General features: G+C 35.9%; 1 protein-coding gene across 4 annotated transcripts in view; it reads right to left on the bottom strand.

Moving 5' to 3' along the window:
• Positions 1-3,596: 3,596 nt before the first annotated feature.
• LOC125658153 (FHF complex subunit HOOK interacting protein 2A-like) overlaps positions 3,597-18,175 on the bottom strand; it is a 56,326-nt gene continuing 41,747 nt past the window's right edge. The window contains exons 10-18 of one of the 4 annotated variants that reach the window (XM_056149621.1): positions 14,541-14,650; positions 12,266-12,455; positions 11,737-11,818; positions 11,549-11,639; positions 10,611-10,751; positions 9,228-9,368; positions 8,390-8,493; positions 7,913-7,951; positions 3,597-5,723 (exon numbers count right to left, since the gene is read on the bottom strand). In XM_056149621.1, the coding sequence (XP_056005596.1) occupies positions 5,612-5,723; positions 7,913-7,951; positions 8,390-8,493; positions 9,228-9,368; positions 10,611-10,751; positions 11,549-11,639; positions 11,737-11,818; positions 12,266-12,455; positions 14,541-14,650 (1,010 nt within the window). In that variant the 3' untranslated portion in view covers positions 3,597-5,611. Of the gene's footprint in view, positions 5,724-7,666; positions 7,697-7,912; positions 7,952-8,389; positions 8,494-9,227; positions 9,369-10,610; positions 10,752-11,548; positions 11,640-11,736; positions 11,819-12,265; positions 12,456-14,540; positions 14,651-18,175 lie in introns of all 4 variants that reach the window. The other 3 variants (XM_056149623.1, XM_056149622.1, XM_056149624.1) reach the window with 3 other exon arrangements.

Below are 18,175 nucleotides of genomic sequence, written 5' to 3'. Positions count from 1 at the left end.
TTCTTGAGAAGAAGATTTTTAAATGACCCCACCTATTTTTGCATTTTTGTGATTATCTCTCCTTTGAAAGGGGCACGTCCCTTTATTTGAACAAACTTGAAAGCCCTTTACCCAAGGATGCTTTTGGCCAAGTTTGGTTATAATTGGCCCGGTGGTTCTTGAAAAGAAGATGAGAATTTGAAAAGTGTACGCCGCCGCCGGCAGACAACGGACAAATTTTGATCAGAAAAGCTAAAAAGTCAAGGGTCTTTTCCATTGACCCACTCCTCTACTGCCGTCACGACTTCTTCGTCTGACCGGAAACGACGTCTACGGATATCCTTTTTCAAGTTTGGAAATAGGAAGAAGTCGCTAGGAGCTAGGTTAGGCGAATAGGCAGGATGTGGTATTAATTCATACTGGTACCCGTTTCGCTCAACAACATCCATTGCAACTTTGCAAGTGTGGATTCTCGCGTTGTCTTGTTGCAGCAAAACACCTTTAGAGAGTTTACCTCGGCGTTTTTCAGATAACGGTTCTCAGCTGGTCTAGCAAGTAGTTATTGTACTTCCTTTGGGTAAAAAAATGCAACATAATAATGCCTCCTTTTGCGTCCCAAAATACTGTGGTCGTCATCTTGCCAGCAGATAGTTGCGTCTTGAACTTCTTTGGTCTCGGGAACCCAGGCCCAACCCACTGACGACTCTGAGCTTTATTCTCTGTCTCGTAATAATGAACCCACGTCTCAACCACAGTCACTAGACGCAATAGAAAATCATCTTTTGACCTAAAACGCTTCAACAAGGCGCTGCATACTGATGCTCTGGTTGCCATTTGCTCATCGCTAAGGGATTTGGGGACCCAACGGGCTGTTAGCTTGCGCATACCTAATGTGAAATGCCTAATGCCTGCGCTATTTCGTCCACCTGAATTCTCCTATCAGAGTATACCAGATCCCGAACTTTCTTACACATTTCTTCGTCGGTGGCATCCAGTGGGCGTTCAGACCTGGCTTCATCTTCTAAAGACGTTCTACCGCGTTTGAATTTCCCTACCCACAATTTAACCTGAGCATAAGATGGTGCAGAAGACCCATAAACATCGGCTAACTCGCCGTGTATTTCCTTGCCTGTTTTACCTTTCAGATACAAGTACCGAATTATAGCACAGAACTCATCTTTAGACGAAAAGCATGCTTTTGCATCACTAGTCATGTTTGACATTCAATATTTTATCAAAGAATGACTCGATAAGCGTGTGATTTTGTACCCAGGTACAAAACATGTATTGAAACCGTGACCGTCTATGGCGTGTAAAACGTTGCACTATTATACTAATCTTATTATTCATATACGAAAACTTGTAATTTATATTCTAAAACATATCATTCATATTCGAAAAGTTGTAATTCATATTCGATAATTTTATCATTCATATTCAAAAACATGTTATTCTTATTCTAAAACGTGTTATTCATATTCAAAAACATGTGATTCTTATTCAATAAATTGTTATTCATATTCTAAACTTTTCATTCATATTCAAAAACATGTGATTCATATTCGATAATCTTATCATTCATATTCAAAAACATGTGATTCATATTCGATAATCTTATCATTCATATTCGATAATCATGTCATTTATATTCGATAATTATGTCATTTATATTCGACAATCATGTCATTCTTATTCAATATAATTTGCATTGTGGGCAATATTATCTGTTTGTAAAGTCTCTGCTCATTGGGTACATGTATGTGAAAACGAAAGTATATTATGGTGTTACCATATCTGGACCACGTGTACGCAGCACATTCATAGGTAATGAATGCCTATTGATTGATAAACTTTTGGTAAATGTTCATCGTATTACACTAACATAAAGAATGTACACTTACCACCAGATATGGTAACACCATAATCTACTTTCGTTTTCACATACATGTACCCAATGAGCAGAGACTTTACAAGCAGATAATATTACTCACAATGCAAATTATATTGAATAAGAATTAAAAAATTATCGAATAAGAATGACATGACTATCAAATAAGAATGACACGATTATCGAATATGCTTTGGAATATGAATAGCAAAATTATCGAATATGAATGACATGATTATCGAATATGAATAACTACTTTTCGAATATGAATGGTATGCTTTAGAATATAAATTACAAGTTTTCGAATATGAATAACAAAATTAGTATAATAGTGCAACGTTTTACACGCCATAACCGTCTCGGTCAATCGGAAATGGGATAGGTTGTTTACTTATTGACTCGCCCTCGTATTTTCAGATAATCAAAGATATCTTCAATTATTTGGGTTTAGGACAATTCAACTTAATTAGTAGATTATCATCCGGGGTCACACAAAAATATGAGGCGGAAAAAAATTAATTACAAAAGGCATTAAACAAAGTGTTAATCGAGGTAACATTCAAAGAATTGTTGATAGAAGATATAAAACCAACATTCTGTGACTTTAATCATTCACTCATGTCACTGAGAAGCAAGTTTGTTTGAAATCGTAATTTTTGCGAAAATAAAAAAATCGGGGTGGACCCTTTTTTTAGGGGTGGGCGGGGATGATAATCTATCAATTAATTTTAATTGGCCTTATGTAAAGTTGACCCTCCATGATGACCTCAATTTTGTCGCTAGTGATCCACAGCCCCCTAACTATAACCATTAGTGGTCCACAGCCCCCTGACTACAACCGTTAGTGGTCCACAGCCACCACCCCCCCCCCCCCCCCCCCACAACAGCTAGTGATCTACAGTCCCCTGACTATAACCGCTAGTGATCCACAGACTCCTGACTATAACCGCTAGTGATCCACAGACTCCTGACTATAACCGCTAGTGGTTCACAGACCCCTGACTATAACCGCTAGTGGTACACAGCTGTCTGACTATAGCAGCTAGTGGTCCAGAGCCTCTATCCCACCCACTCCCACTGATGTACCTGCTAGTGGCCCAGAGCCTCTATCCCATTGATGTAGCAGCTAGTGGCCCAGAGCCTCTATCCCACCCACTCCCACTGATGTACCTGCTAGTGGCCCAGAGCCTCTATCCCACCCACTCCCACTGATGTAGCTGCTAGTGGCCCAGAGCCTCTATCCCACCCACTCCCACTGATGTAGCAGCTACTGGCCCAGAGCCTCTATCCCACCCACTCCCACTGATGTAGCTGCTAGTGGCCCAGAGCCTCTATCCCACTGATGTAGCAGCTAGTGGCCCAGAGCCTCTATCCCACCCACTCCCACTGATGTAGCAGCTACTGGCCCAGAGCCTCTAACCCACCCACTCCCACTGATGTAGCAGCTACTGGCCCAGAGTCTCTATCCCACCCACTCCCACTGATGTAGCAGCTAGTGGCCCAGAGCCTCTAACCCACCCACTCCCACTGATGTAGCAGCTACTGGCCCAGAGCCTCTATCCCACCCACTCCCACTGATGTAGCTGCTAGTGGCCCAGAGCCTCTATCCCACTGACGTAGCAGCTACTGGCCCAGAGCCTCTATCCCACCCACTCCCACTGATGTAGCAGCTAGTGGCTCACCTGTGTAGCTACAAATTTTGTCTTTTTAGAAAAAAAATACAACAAAGCTTAGGATATTGTTTATCATAAATATGAATTCTGAATGATGATTTACATAGAATGTATACATAAGATATTCTATATATATTTCAAGGACAGAATTTGAATATGCAAATTATATACAGTACTAGTTAGATAAGATATGACTAGAATATTCAAGATCTCCTTTTAAAAACATATCAACAGCCTGCAATATTTGTAAATGCGCATAAAAAAAATCAGCTTACTGTCTTGAGAAGTTTTGTATTGAGCTACAAAAAATCAGTTTGTGTCTTCACATAATCACTGTTTTTAGTCAAAATAAACCCCTTGGAAATTAATCAACCTTTAATGTAGTCTTTGAATCAAAAGTCTGGATGAATTTGCTTGAGTTGACTCTTATAAAAGATGGAAGAAGAACTACACAGTGTAAATTTAAACAAATGTCTTCTAATTTAAAGATGTACACAAAAAAACCCACAAAGTTCTGAAAAAACTTTTCATTCAAAAAAAAAAAAGAGAAAATTTTGTATGCATATTCTTCAGCTGGATTTTTGTAATTAATGTACTAATTACTCCCTGAAATTTTCCAATTCACAGTGTATTTGAAATACCTGAAAGTTGACTTAACTCTCTTCATAAAATGTACAAAAAGAATTTCTTAATGAATCATCAGCCATTTGTTATGCACGTCCCCACAAAATATAATATAGGATTTTAACTGAAATATCATCTGAAAATTTAGTCTGAATGTTAAAAATCAATACAATGTACCTGTTAGATCAAATAAACTAGGATCTTTTTTTTTTCCAAAACATTTATCACAGTGGTCATTATCATATAGTAAGTGCATGGATAACAAAGTTTTAATGTACATAATCTAGAGTTCTTAAAATTTCTGTCACCCATGATGACTTCATTATTAATTAATGACCTTCAAATAAAAAATGTACATGCTGAATATCAAAGTCTTTTCACTTTTGATGACAAAGTTCTAGTGTACATGTATGACAGACAGACAGACAGAAAGTGTAGCTATGCTTTACAGATGACGCAGTATTAGGAAGACAGTTGTAACAGCCCTGTTTGGCACGTAGGGGAGTAAGTATCACTAATTGTATCAAGAATATCATGAAAATAAAATAAACAAACATCCCATTAACAACATTGGTGCTTGGGAACAGAACCACCTGTAATAATTCCCACTCTGATAGATATTATATTTTTTGATCCACCCACAGATCATTCTTTACCCTTTACAGAGAGGCAGATATAATAAGTGTATGAAAACGCCACAGTAAAATATACTGTAGAATCATTTAAATTCGTGGGGGCCAATTTTCGTGGATTGCTGAATTTTTACGGGTTCGTGGGGACGTAATTTCGTGGATTTATATATTTGCAAGATTCTTGTATACTAGTTGTCTTTATTCGTTGAGGATGTAAATTCGTGGGTGAGGGGTACCCACGAATTCCACGAAAATTGAGCCACCACGAATTCTAATGATTCCACAGTACGTGTACTCAAATAATGGCAGACATTGATGACAATCTCCCTGTCCTCAAGCACCTATCATTAACAATATAGCGATATACTGAATATATAAAACCTCTGATAATATCTTATAATGTACATATCAAATATTGCACAAACCTTGGATTTCAGACACAATTTTAAACCACTCAAATTTCCATACACCTGCACTGGCCTGTAGGAATAATAAGACAGAACTGGTTTGTTTCTAAATTCAAAGGCAGTGAAAATGTGTTCAATGGTATGTCCCCGCCACCTTTAAAGCTTCTCCCTACATGCCGTCTTCAACATTGTACATATTGTATTATATTACACATTTTAACAGCTGCACGAAACTTAGGACAAGTTTGTTTTTAAATAGAAAGGAGAGAGAACTCCTATGGGTTCGAATAGAATTTGATCTTAATCTGAATTATTATGCAACAACTTTGTTGAAGTTACATGATTGCACAGCAGTACCCCATCACAAGCATCATGTGGAGACAAAAAGTCCAGTGTAGGATCACTTCATTAGGAGGATTTATTAACTTCGGTGTGGTGCTTGACAAATGCTATTGCAGAGAGTTCTTTACAAAACTCTTCCATGACTATGATGGCCTCCAGCTGGGTGTGGTCTTCATATCTGTATGAAAACAAACTTCTAATCACAAATCAAAAGTATATGGCCAAGTACAGTTCATATAAACATTTAAAGCTAACCCAGTTTTTCACAATTATGTAATTTTCTATTTTTCTGCTCATCAAATCAAGATACATACTACAGATTAGCACATGTAATATAACTCAAAATATTAATTCATTTTATACATTATGCACATCTTAAGATAAAGATAAATTAAATGCAAACACTTAGTACAATACATAAAATTTAAAACAAAAAAATTCAGGCATCTTAGCTTCATTTATATTTAGAATAACATGTTTTTAAATGATCATGCAATGAGTGATAACATTGTGTGCAATACATTCTGCAACAAAATTCTGACAACAAAGACCAATAATCTAATCGCATTTAACGGGAATAAAGCTGATACAATCTCCCAAACATGCAATATTTCAATGGCTACCCAAAAAGACTCTGGAAAAAAATGTTATTTCTCAAGTTGTTTCAAATCCATTTGCATAAAACATGCAAATCATTTCTGAATAAAATTATATTCTTGTTCTTCAAAAAAGATAGATTGGGTGTCTTGAACTGTGATATTTATATGTATACATATGTACAAGGATATGTTAAATATTTTTTGCTATAAAGTTGCTGAAATTCTACCTAAAATAGATATGTAATTGTTCAATGAAAAGTTATGTTCAAATGGACTAAGGAAATTATAAGGCAAGGACTTACATGTAAAAGAATTGTCAGGTGTACTAGAAATTATTCAGCATCTGTTCCTATGGGACCAGGAATTCTTTAAAAAAATCTGTTCCTATGGGACCAGAAATTCTTCAAAAATCTGTTCCTATGGGACCAGGAATTCTTCAAAAATCTGTTCCTATGGGACCAGGAATTCTTCAAAAATCTGTTCCTATGGGACCAGGAATTCTTTAAAAAATCTGTTCCAATGGGACCAGGGATTCTTCAAAAATCTGTTCCTATGGGAACAGAGATTCTTCAAAAATCTGTTCATATGGGACCAGGAATTCTTCAGAATCTTTAAGGTCATATGTGACGTTTGATATTTTTTTTCTAAAATTGTATTTCATCTTTGGCCTGGTGAGCTCAGTGGTTAGATCACCTATCTAGTTATGCAAGGGCACCAGGTTCAACCCCTGCATGATTGATCCAAAGATTTCTCTGGTTTTTTTTTAACAATAACTTAGTAATGTCCATATATACAACCATTTGTAATACATTAAAGCGCTGACTTAACATTTTTAACTGTCATAATCAGGAGCTATAAAAATATGCTAATTCTAAAACAAACCTGGTTATATACTCCAATATTTATGTAGAAACAAGAGAGGATAAAAGTAAATGTTTCCAAAATGTCACAAAAATTGTATATTATTGTGAAGTGTGTCCTTAAGGAGGAATTCTACACCAGTGAGATCTGATATGGATGAGAAGTGGAGGACATGTACAACAATGTTTTGAAACTGAAAACTTTAAAAAAAAAATGCAGTTTAAGTAGAAATAATTTAAAAATAAATTAAAACCCCTTGTGAACTCGAATCCGCAATTTACATATCAGCAGTCCACACGTTAACCTTCTGAACTACCCAGCTAGGCAATTAAATCTAAAAGAAATGGACAAATATTTCTGATATTTTAATTTTCATTCATGTTTGAAGAAAAGTTAGCCATTGTGATGATCAGATGTAGTCGCACTAACTACATTGTGTGTTGTCTTGTCTATTTCTGATAAAAACCACTACTAAGCTGCTGGACCAGTCTAGATTAAGCTTCATCCCAAAACCAGGTCTGAATGCTAACAAACCTCATTCCTGATACCCGGCTGGAATTTCACTTTTAAGTGGTCATAGTGCTCTGTTATGTAAACAAGCTGCTTTCCCTTATAACCAGCAGGAATTGTGATAAGCAACAACAATCTTGAATGGACTTACCCAGCGTCACGCATTGTTTTGGGGTGCAGGCTACAGAGAAGTTACAGCATATTATACAATAACATGTAGTGTTAGCTTAGTCTGTTATGTCTGATACGGATCTAGATGAAATGGGAAAGAATAGACATTAAACCACAAAATAACAGATCCAGAAATGATTAGTAACTATATTTGTAGCTTAGTTCATGCATAAAATGGAAGCAATGCAGTTTCTAATTTCTGATTAATAGTGCGTTTTATGAAGACCTGAACTGAAATCTTTCTGGTTTCCTGCACGGTCTTGTACTTAAAGCCAAGAAGAACACACTTTGATTATAACATGCATTTCAGATATTTATCATTCACTATTATGAAACTTAGAAGACAACAACATTCTGAGTTCAAAATGCACCAATCTACTATAATTGCTTTTAGTCAATAACAAAAACTGCAGTTGTACACAAGCAGTCCTCCAGCAGCATGATATAGAGACAGAAGAGTCTTCATCACTAACCACATACATGTACAATCATAATCATAAAGTACTTTTGTCTAATGTTGTAAATAAGTAAAACTTGCAACATTTAAAATTCCTTGGAATTAGTCATGCTTGTATCTAGGAGAGACTTCTGGACCCTGACCTGTGTACAATACTCATGCTAATTTAAAGCCTTGTTTTTCATGTTCACTCAAATATTATGTTTTCAGTCATTTATGGATGCGTTACAAAAAACAAGTTCTCACCGATGAAGATTTGGGCTGTTTCCCATTAGCTGACGACGAACACTGACCAGTTGCTGACTAAGGTCACTCTGTGTGTCCAGTTTTGTTCTCACCTCACTGGCCAACTGAAAAAAATTCCATCTAGTTTAGGAATATCATAAAATCACCTGTTCTGACCAAAATAAATGGGGGAGTAACACCCATATGCACCAGAGTGAAAATTGATCGACATCTAAAAAGTAAATGAATGTTACATTCAATTTGTATAGTTTATCATGCAGTGTATGTTGTGATTTAAAGGTGACAAATCTTAAAAGTACAAGTATTTAAACTTAAGCATTTAAATAAGGGGTGCAGGAGGCTCAGAAGCAATACATATTTTTTTTTTCAAATGTCGCTTGCTTCAAAACAAATCAGTCCCACTGGAGATTACTTACATGATCTCGAATGTTCACTGAAATTCCATCCGATTTATTGAACATGTGTAAGTAACGTTTCTCATGACATTCAACATGGTTATGGTGTGGAAAGTTACCTTAAATCTTGAACACATTGAATTTTTAAATTTTCCTCTCATTGACCTTTTACATAAAACCTTGGGAACTAAGATCTGTATGCAAAGTATTCGTCCTGAAAGTCAGACAAAATTTTGATGAAAAATGTATCAAAAATCAGAAATCTCGGTACATTTCTGTACAACAACTCAAATTGTCTAATGTGAGGGCAGTTTTCATGAGCTCGGTACATGTAAGTAAGAGTCCTATTGGCATTCCTCATCCTTAGATAGCAACAATAGAGTAAAATTAAGATGTTAGTGGTGACTGAAATCAGCCATGATAACCATTACATTAAATTTTACCTTCTGGAAGACAGAGAAGAGAGTTCTGGTACCGTCCCTGACAGGAAGGAAGGGGTCCAACAGGAACTCACTAAGGTTAGGGTGGGGCAAGAGGGCTAGTCTGGAGATGATTGAAGTCAACTGCAGGTTAACTGGATAACTCTGAAATTTACAACAAGTTAAATCTGTATTTCGCCTCAAATCTACGTAACTACATGAATCTCTTAAACTACTATTTCTACATGTATAACTGAATGACAATCAAAGCAAAGTTTAAGAAAAATGATTCAATATTGAATACATTTAATTCTGAATACAGAGGCAAAATACTAATAGCAACAATAGAGTAAAATTAAGATGTTAACCAAGTACATGTATTTCAGAGTTAGTTAATTTGTCTTTCAAATTTACGATGTACTAGTTGGATCATTTTTCATTTCCGACAACTAACATTTACATTTTCATTGACTGCTAAACATGTACCATTAGGGTTAGACACCAATGCTAGTACGGTAGTCCGAGGCTAGTATATTTTGCCTCGGACTATTAGAATATCAGTTACAAGTAGTCCGGTGGACTACTGAAAAATTGAAAACCTAATGGAATGAACTAATGTCTAATCTTGACTGCAACCATGTAAATTCTGCCCTTAAAAAAATAAAGCTCATAACACTACAATTCAAACGTACAATCTACATCCAAAACGTTGTGGTTTGATAAGTAAATTGGTAAAATCAGAAGCTAAAATGAGTTTATTAAAAGGTCATTTTGCAACAGAAACGGAGGACTTTGAAAACTTTCCACGGTAGTGTCAAACACTGACCATTTTTAAAAATCATTCTTCAACAACAAAATAAGGGAATTCCCCTTGTAACATTGTGCTATTAGAAATACAACATGGTTATCTGAATTTAGAAATAAGACATGGTTATCTGAATTTAGAAATACAACATGGTTATCTGAATTTAGAAATACAACATGGTTATCTGAATTTAGAAATAAGACATGGTTATCTGAATTTAGAAATAAGACATGGTTATCTGAATTTAGAAATAAGACAGTTATCTGAATTTTAAAAGCATTTAATAGCCTAGTATGTCGGCATATAAGATAGACATGCATTATTGAACTAACACATGGTGTCATTTATTAAAGGGGCTTCGGAACCTTACCCACAATAGTATGATCTTGACAATCAAATTGAATTAGAACCCAGATGTTTATGCAAGATACTGTTCTTGAAAGTTTGGTATAAATCAGATTTGAAATGTACGTGGTAAACATGGCTGAATCAATTAACAAACACAATTATAATGCACAAATGAACAAATCAATAAAGGGACATACATGTGTATCAGTGTAAAATATCCACAGCAACTCAGTAAGAAACAAAATGAAACTCACCTGATCCATTAAATGGGACATTTTATTCAGTGTCATATTCAGGAAAGCCCCCTCCTGAAATTCATCCACAACAAATCTTTTGATGACCACAGGCTCTTTTGGCCAGGACCAAGGATCAGTCATCTCACAGACATGGCGGTACTGAAATGGTAAAGTATTTTCAACAATATCTGCGAAGGAAATTTGAGTTGTCATTGAATTACAAATACATATGTAATATGTACTTTAGAATCATTAGGTTTCACGAGGGCTCAATTTTTGAGAATTTCCTGGGAACCCCTTGACATGAAAAATGATAGAACACTATAGACGCACAATAGGATAGGATACAAGCACACTATGATAAGATATATACATGATACGATAGGATAAACACACAATAAGATGGGATAAACGCACGATAAGATAGGATACATGCATGATACGATAGGATAAACGCACAATAAGATAGGATACATGCACGATACGATAGGATAAAAGCACGATAAGATAGGATACATGCATGATACGATAGGATAAACGCATGATACGATAGGATAAACGCATGATAAGATAGGATACACGATATGATACACGCAAAATACGATAGGATACACGCACAATATGATAGGATACACGCACGATAGAACACGATAGAAATGTCAGGAATAATGTTGCGGGTACTGTAACACAGTGAGAGAGGCACCAATGTTTAGTATCTCATTGAAAATTGATACAAATTTAAGTGGTAAACAGATTTCAAACTACACCGTTCTGCGTTTTCATAATTTATTGTCAAATACCAATTTTAGCTGATTTCGAAACCAAGCAACCAACAATGTACTATTTCTGCTTACACACGTAGGATTAAAATGGAAGTTTTCAACTCCCAACTCATATTTTTGTAAATCTGTCTGTCTGTATAGAACACACTTGTATATCAACACAATCTGTTTTACCTGTTTATGAGCATCCCTTAAATACATGTCATATCCACTATCTGCTGTCTGATAACTGGACTTCAACTGCTCTGGCAACAGGGAAAGGAAACTACAAAAATCAATTGGAAAATGACATAAACATATGATGACTTTGGTGCACAGAAAACTACTATAACTATGAGGATAGAGAATCTTGTGATACATACCAGTTAACAATCTTATGAACCTCTGTGCGACTCGATGAACGATTGAGATCTGGTTTTTCAGATACTGCAGTGGCTGTCTCCTCTACAAAGAATTTTCAAGATGATTTAAATGTAACTCCGATATAGATACCTACATCTTATGAAGGCTTCATTGTAAATGTATACACTGTAAAATCAGGCACATCTTAAATGACCAGGCTAAATCATGTTACTATCAAATGTAGACACTGTAAAATCAGGCACATCTTAATCAACAGGCTAAATCATGTTACTATCTAATGAAATAAAAGTTGTGCTTGTGAAACACTATGCTCACGAGCATGGTCACTTTCTATTGTGGCAAATTTGACCTTGATGAATGAATTTGACCTTTATTAGTAATATTGCATTGATCTTGACATTTCAGTTCATCAAATTCAAGCGATGTGACTAAGATTAAAGTTGTAGAAAGACATGAGACAAAGAGACAAACAGAACAAAAATAACATGCTCCAAATCTTTGATTAAAAGGGACATAACTCCTGATTACCTTCACCCATTTCAGAAATTCCATTAGATGCCCGAGAGTTTTCTCCCTTGTCCTCTTCATTACACAAAATCTGTGAGGAGGGTCTGTAGTAAGTCCTGCCTAACAGATTGCGTAGTACCAAATTATGTATGATGTGTTCATCATTTTTCTGTAGGAGAGTGTCGAACAGCTTCAAGGTAATCAAACACAACTAAAACAGAACAAAAATACCGCTATAAATTGACACAAATACCGCTATAAATAGACACAACAGAACAATTATAGAAATACAGCTATCAACAAACACTCTGATTTGCGTCACAAAAGTTTTCTTTTGTTATTTTACTTTTGTTCTTCTTTTTTTTTTAAATTCAAACTATTTCACTCTATAGAATAAAAAAACCAAAATAAACCAACAACAACAAAACAAGAGGCCCACAGGCCTTAATATGAGGGCCTTAATTATCGGTCACCTGAGTACTTATAGCTAAAAGTATCACTAGTCCCAAGGGCTATGAAATCTAGAGAAAACTTCCTGTTTTCTGAATTAATATCTAAGCTAAAATCTAATATTCAGCAACAGCATAAAACAAGATGTGTTCTTAAAAACTTCAATGCCCCCCAAAGTGCATACACTGATGAAAGGTTTTACATAATATAATAACGTATTAACATTAAATGATATGACTAATTTGGACCCATCCTAGAGACAACCGTCACAAAACTCTGGGTTGTCAAATTCACCAATTTTTGTACATCCTTTTCTGCTATTCCTAAATATGCATTTACATTTTATACAGTATCAGCAAACTTGAAGTCCTTCAAATCATCATATGATAATTTTAGCACCACCCTGAAGCCAAACCCTTACACCCTAGGATGATCATCAGAGTGACTCTTTCTAAATATCCATTTAATTCCATTCAGTACACTGTATCAATAACAAGCAGATACACCTGTATCATTTATTTGTTTTGCACATACACTATATATACCAAATTTAGCCCCACCTGGAGTCAGAACCTCTACCCCGGGGATCATGAAAAATACAATTTCAGTAGAGGCCTTCCTGCTCTATATATCACTATGCATTTAGTTTTTCTTAAAGATATGCAAGTGTAGAGAAGAAGAATGATCAATTTTTGGCAGTTTTGCCCCCCCCCCCCCTGCCTTAGGGGTGTAAGAGTCCTAAAATTTACAATTTATGTCCCCCTTGTCCTAATGATGCCTCATACCAAATCTGAAAAGAATTAGAATGGTACTTATCAAGAAGAAGTTAAAAATTTCTGTTGTTCACATATTTCATAACTGACCATTTTGGCCCCACCCTGCTACCAACATCCCTGCCCCTGAGCTCACCAAATTTACAATATTGGTAAAGGACTCTGCTCTTTCGAAATATCCATTTAGTTTCAATTTAGTATCAATAGCACTAAAGAAGATGTTATTGTTTTACACATAAACACTATATATACCAAGTTTGGCCCCGCCCTGAGCTCAGAACCCCTATCCCAGGGATCATGAAATATACAATTTTGGTAAAGGCCTTCCTGCTCTACATCACTAAGCATTTAGTTTTTCTTACACATGTGCAGTTGTAAATAAGAAGATTTTTGAAAATTGGACAAAAGATGCTTCAAACCAAATTTGAAAGGAATTGAAATTGTAGTTATCAAGAAGAATTTAAAAATGTTCAATTGTTAACACACAACGGTGACCTAAAAATCAACAGAATAGAAATTTATTTTATTTTTTCCAAGCTATCATATACAGAAATCTGATTGGGATTGGTTACATTCATGAACATAATCATCAAATGTTTCTGTAGTATACAGCAACTGAGCATTAAAACATTACAAGAAAAACAGATGAAAAAGTGAAGATAACAGTGATCAATCTAATTCCTATAAAGAATACAAAACTGAGAGCAGGACAAACACGGACCACTGGACACATCAGAGGTGGGACTGGACGCCTAGGATGAGTAAACATCCCCTGTTGACCGGTCACACCAGCAGAATCACACCTATCTTAAGTCCTATACTTATATTAGTTCTGCAGACTTTTGAAGTACATATTAGATTTTTGCTCCATTAAAATAGATGACATTTCAACAAATTAATTAACTTTGATCTTTAAAGAGACTCCCAAATCCAAGCACTGTATTAGTCAGTATATTTCTTCAAGTTCTGATGGAGATGTAAGACAATATCAGCACACATTCATATTAAGAATTTATTCTTAAATTATCATATGTTAAAAGCAATGGCACATATGATTAATTGTTGTGCCTTACTTCCTCAGATAAATGGTTACAGCGCTCGATGAGGCGGTGTCGGATTCCTGGAGTGATCTCCCCTTCTTGCTCTGGTAACCTCTCTGATCCAAGAATGAAAAAGCAAAACTCTGAAAGGTCAAATTAAAAATAAATCAACGAAATGCATTAACATAGAGTCAAATTATGCTGTACATCATAAAATAATTAACATCAGCTAATGAACACTGTGAAGTCATTAATTAGAAATACACAGCTCCATAAGAAATTATTTAACGACACCAATAGGACGATTAGCATACCTGTTGTGTAAAGTGAGAAATTCTGAATATTTTACTTTTCTCTATCACCTTGCTTCAATCTTTTTGAAGGGAAGTCAAGACATTTTAATTGAATGCATCACAGGTATCAACAACAAAGTAATGCATCACAGATATCAACAACAGAGTAATGCATCACAGGTATCAACAACAGAGTGATGCATCACAGGTATCAACAACAGAGTAATGCATCACATATCAACAACAGAGTAATGTATCACAGGTATCAACAACAGAGTAATGTATCACAGGTATCAACAACAGAGTGATGTATCACAGATATCAACAACAGAGTAATCCATCACAGATATCAACAACAGAGTAATGCATCACAGATATCAACAACAGAGTAATGCATCACAGGTATCAACAACAGAGTAATGCATCACAGATATCAACAACAGAGTAATGCATCACAGATATCAACAACAGAGTAATGCATCACAGATATCAACAACAGAGTAATGCATCACAGGTATCAACAACAGAGTGATGCATCACAGATATCAACAACAGAGTAATGCATCACAGATATCAACAACAGAGTAATGCATCACAGATATCAACAACAGAGTAATGCATCACAGATATCAACAACAGAGTAATGCATCACAGGTACATGTATCAACAACAGAGTAATGCATCACAGATATCAACAACAGAGTAATGCATCACAGATATCAACAACAGAGTAATGCATCACAGATATCAACAACAGAGTAATGCATCACAGGTACATGTATCAACAACAGAGTAATGCATCACAGATATCAACAACAGAGTGATGCATCACAGGTATCAACAACAGAGTAATGCATCACAGATATCAACAACAGAGTGATGCATCACAGGTACATGTATCAACAACAGAGTAATGCATCACAGGTACATGTATCAACAACAGAGTAATGCATCACAGGTACATGTATCAACAACAGAGTAATGCATCACAGATATCAACAACAGAGTGATGCATCACAGGTATCAACAACAGAGTGATGTATCACAGATATCAACAACAGAGTAATGCATCACAGATATCAACAACAGAGTGATGTATCACAGGTATCAACAACAGAGTAATGCATCACAGGTACAGATATCAACAACAGAGTAATGCATCACAGATATCAACAACAGAGTGATGCATCACAGGTATCAACAACAGAGTAATGTATCACAGGTATCAACAACAGAGTAATGCATCACAGGTACATGTATCAACAACAGAGTAATGCATCACAGATATCAACAACAGAGTAATGCATCACAGATATCAACAACAGAGTGATGCATCACAGGTATCAACAACAGAGTAATGTATCACATATCAACAACAGAGTAATGTATCACAGGTATCAACAACAGAGTGATGTATCACAGGTATCAACAACAGAGTGATGCATCACAGATATCAACAACAGAGTGATGCATCACAGATATCAACAACAGAGTAATGCATCACAGATATCAACAACAGAGTAATGCATCACAGGTATCAACAACAGAGTAATGCATCACATATATCAACAACAGAGTGATGCATCACAGATATCAACAACAGAGTAATGCATCACAGGTACATGTATCAACAACAGAGTAATGCATCACAGGTATCAACAACAGAGTGATGCATCACAGGTATCAACAACAGAGTAATGCATCACAGGTACATGTATCAACAACAGAGTAATGCATCACAGGTACATGTATCAACAACAGAGTAATGCATCACAGGTACATGTATCAACAACAGAGTGATGCATCACAGGTATCAACAACAGAGTAATGCATCACAGGTACATGTATCAACAACAGAGTGATGCATCACAGGTATCAACAACAGAGTAATGTATCACAGGTATCAACAACAGAGTGATGCATCACAGGTATCAACAACAGAGTGATGCATCACAGATATCAACAACAGAGTAATGCATCACAGATATCAACAACAGAGTAATGCATCACAGGTATCAACAACAGAGTAATGCATCACAGATATCAACAACAGAGTGATGGATCACAGATATCAACAACAGAGTGATGCATCACAGGTATCAACAACAGAGTAATGCATCACAGGTATCAACAACAGAGTAATGTATCACAGGTATCAACAACAGAGTAATGTATCACAGATATCAACAACAGAGTAATGTATCACAGATATCAACAACAGAGTCATGTATCACATATCAACAACAGAGTAATGTATCACAGATATCAACAACAGAGTAATGTATCACAGATATCAACAACAGAGTCATGTATCACAGATATCAACAACAGAGTAATGTATCACAGATATCAACAACAGAGTCATGTATCACATATCAACAACAGAGTAATGTATCACAGGTATCAACAACAGAGTAATGTATCACAGATATCAACAACAGAGTAATGCATCACAGGTACATGTATCAACAACAGAGTAATGCATCACAGATATCAACAACAGAGTGATGCATCACAGGTATCAACAACAAAGTAATGCATCACAGATATCAACAACAGAGTAATCCATCACAGGTATCAACAACAGAGTGATGCATCACAGGTATCAACAACAGAGTGATGCATCACAGATATCAACAACAGAGTGATGGATCACAGATATCAACAACAGAGTGATGCATCACAGGTACAGGTATCAACAACAGAGTAATGCATACGTTGTTCATGCAAATTATTTCTCCTGTGATTATCGGAGACACATAGCACTATGACTACATATCAAACACCTATAAGACATCTTTTTGCCTTCTCCTACATTTTACATAAAATTTTGGAAACTATTTGTAGGAAGACAGACAATCTTTGTTATATTCAAGGAAGTCTTTAACTTTAAGGTAATTCCACCCTTCTAGAGTTATAGGTCCAATCTTATATTTGATTGTTTATTCTTCAAATAATATATCTTAGTAACATATAAAAATGATAAAATAAGTGTGTTGTGGTATTAATAAATTTTTTATCAATTAGCACACATATACATGCAATTTTCCTTAGACAGCATTATCAAAATTTCGCAACAACTGGTTAAAATGATATAATAGTATTCAAAACAATTTCATGAAACTGTTTCTTTAAAAAGACATGCAAATCAGACGGAGGAAGTGGGGCTGGATTGGACACACCCTAAGGAAGCCACCTTCCAGCACCACACACCAGGCCCTGACCAGCAACTCGCAGGGCAACAGAAAGAGGGGACGTCCAAGAAACACCTGAAGGCGTGACTCAGCGGCAGAATTAAAAGCACAGGACATGACATGGCGCGATGCAGCAAAAGCAGCCGAGAATCGTGTTTGTTAGATGACTGTCGTCTATGGC

Source organism: Ostrea edulis, chromosome 9, assembly GCF_947568905.1.
Source record: "Ostrea edulis chromosome 9, xbOstEdul1.1, whole genome shotgun sequence".
Lineage (NCBI taxonomy): Eukaryota > Metazoa > Mollusca > Bivalvia > Ostreida > Ostreidae > Ostrea > Ostrea edulis.
This window is presented reverse-complemented; position numbering and strand designations above follow the sequence as displayed.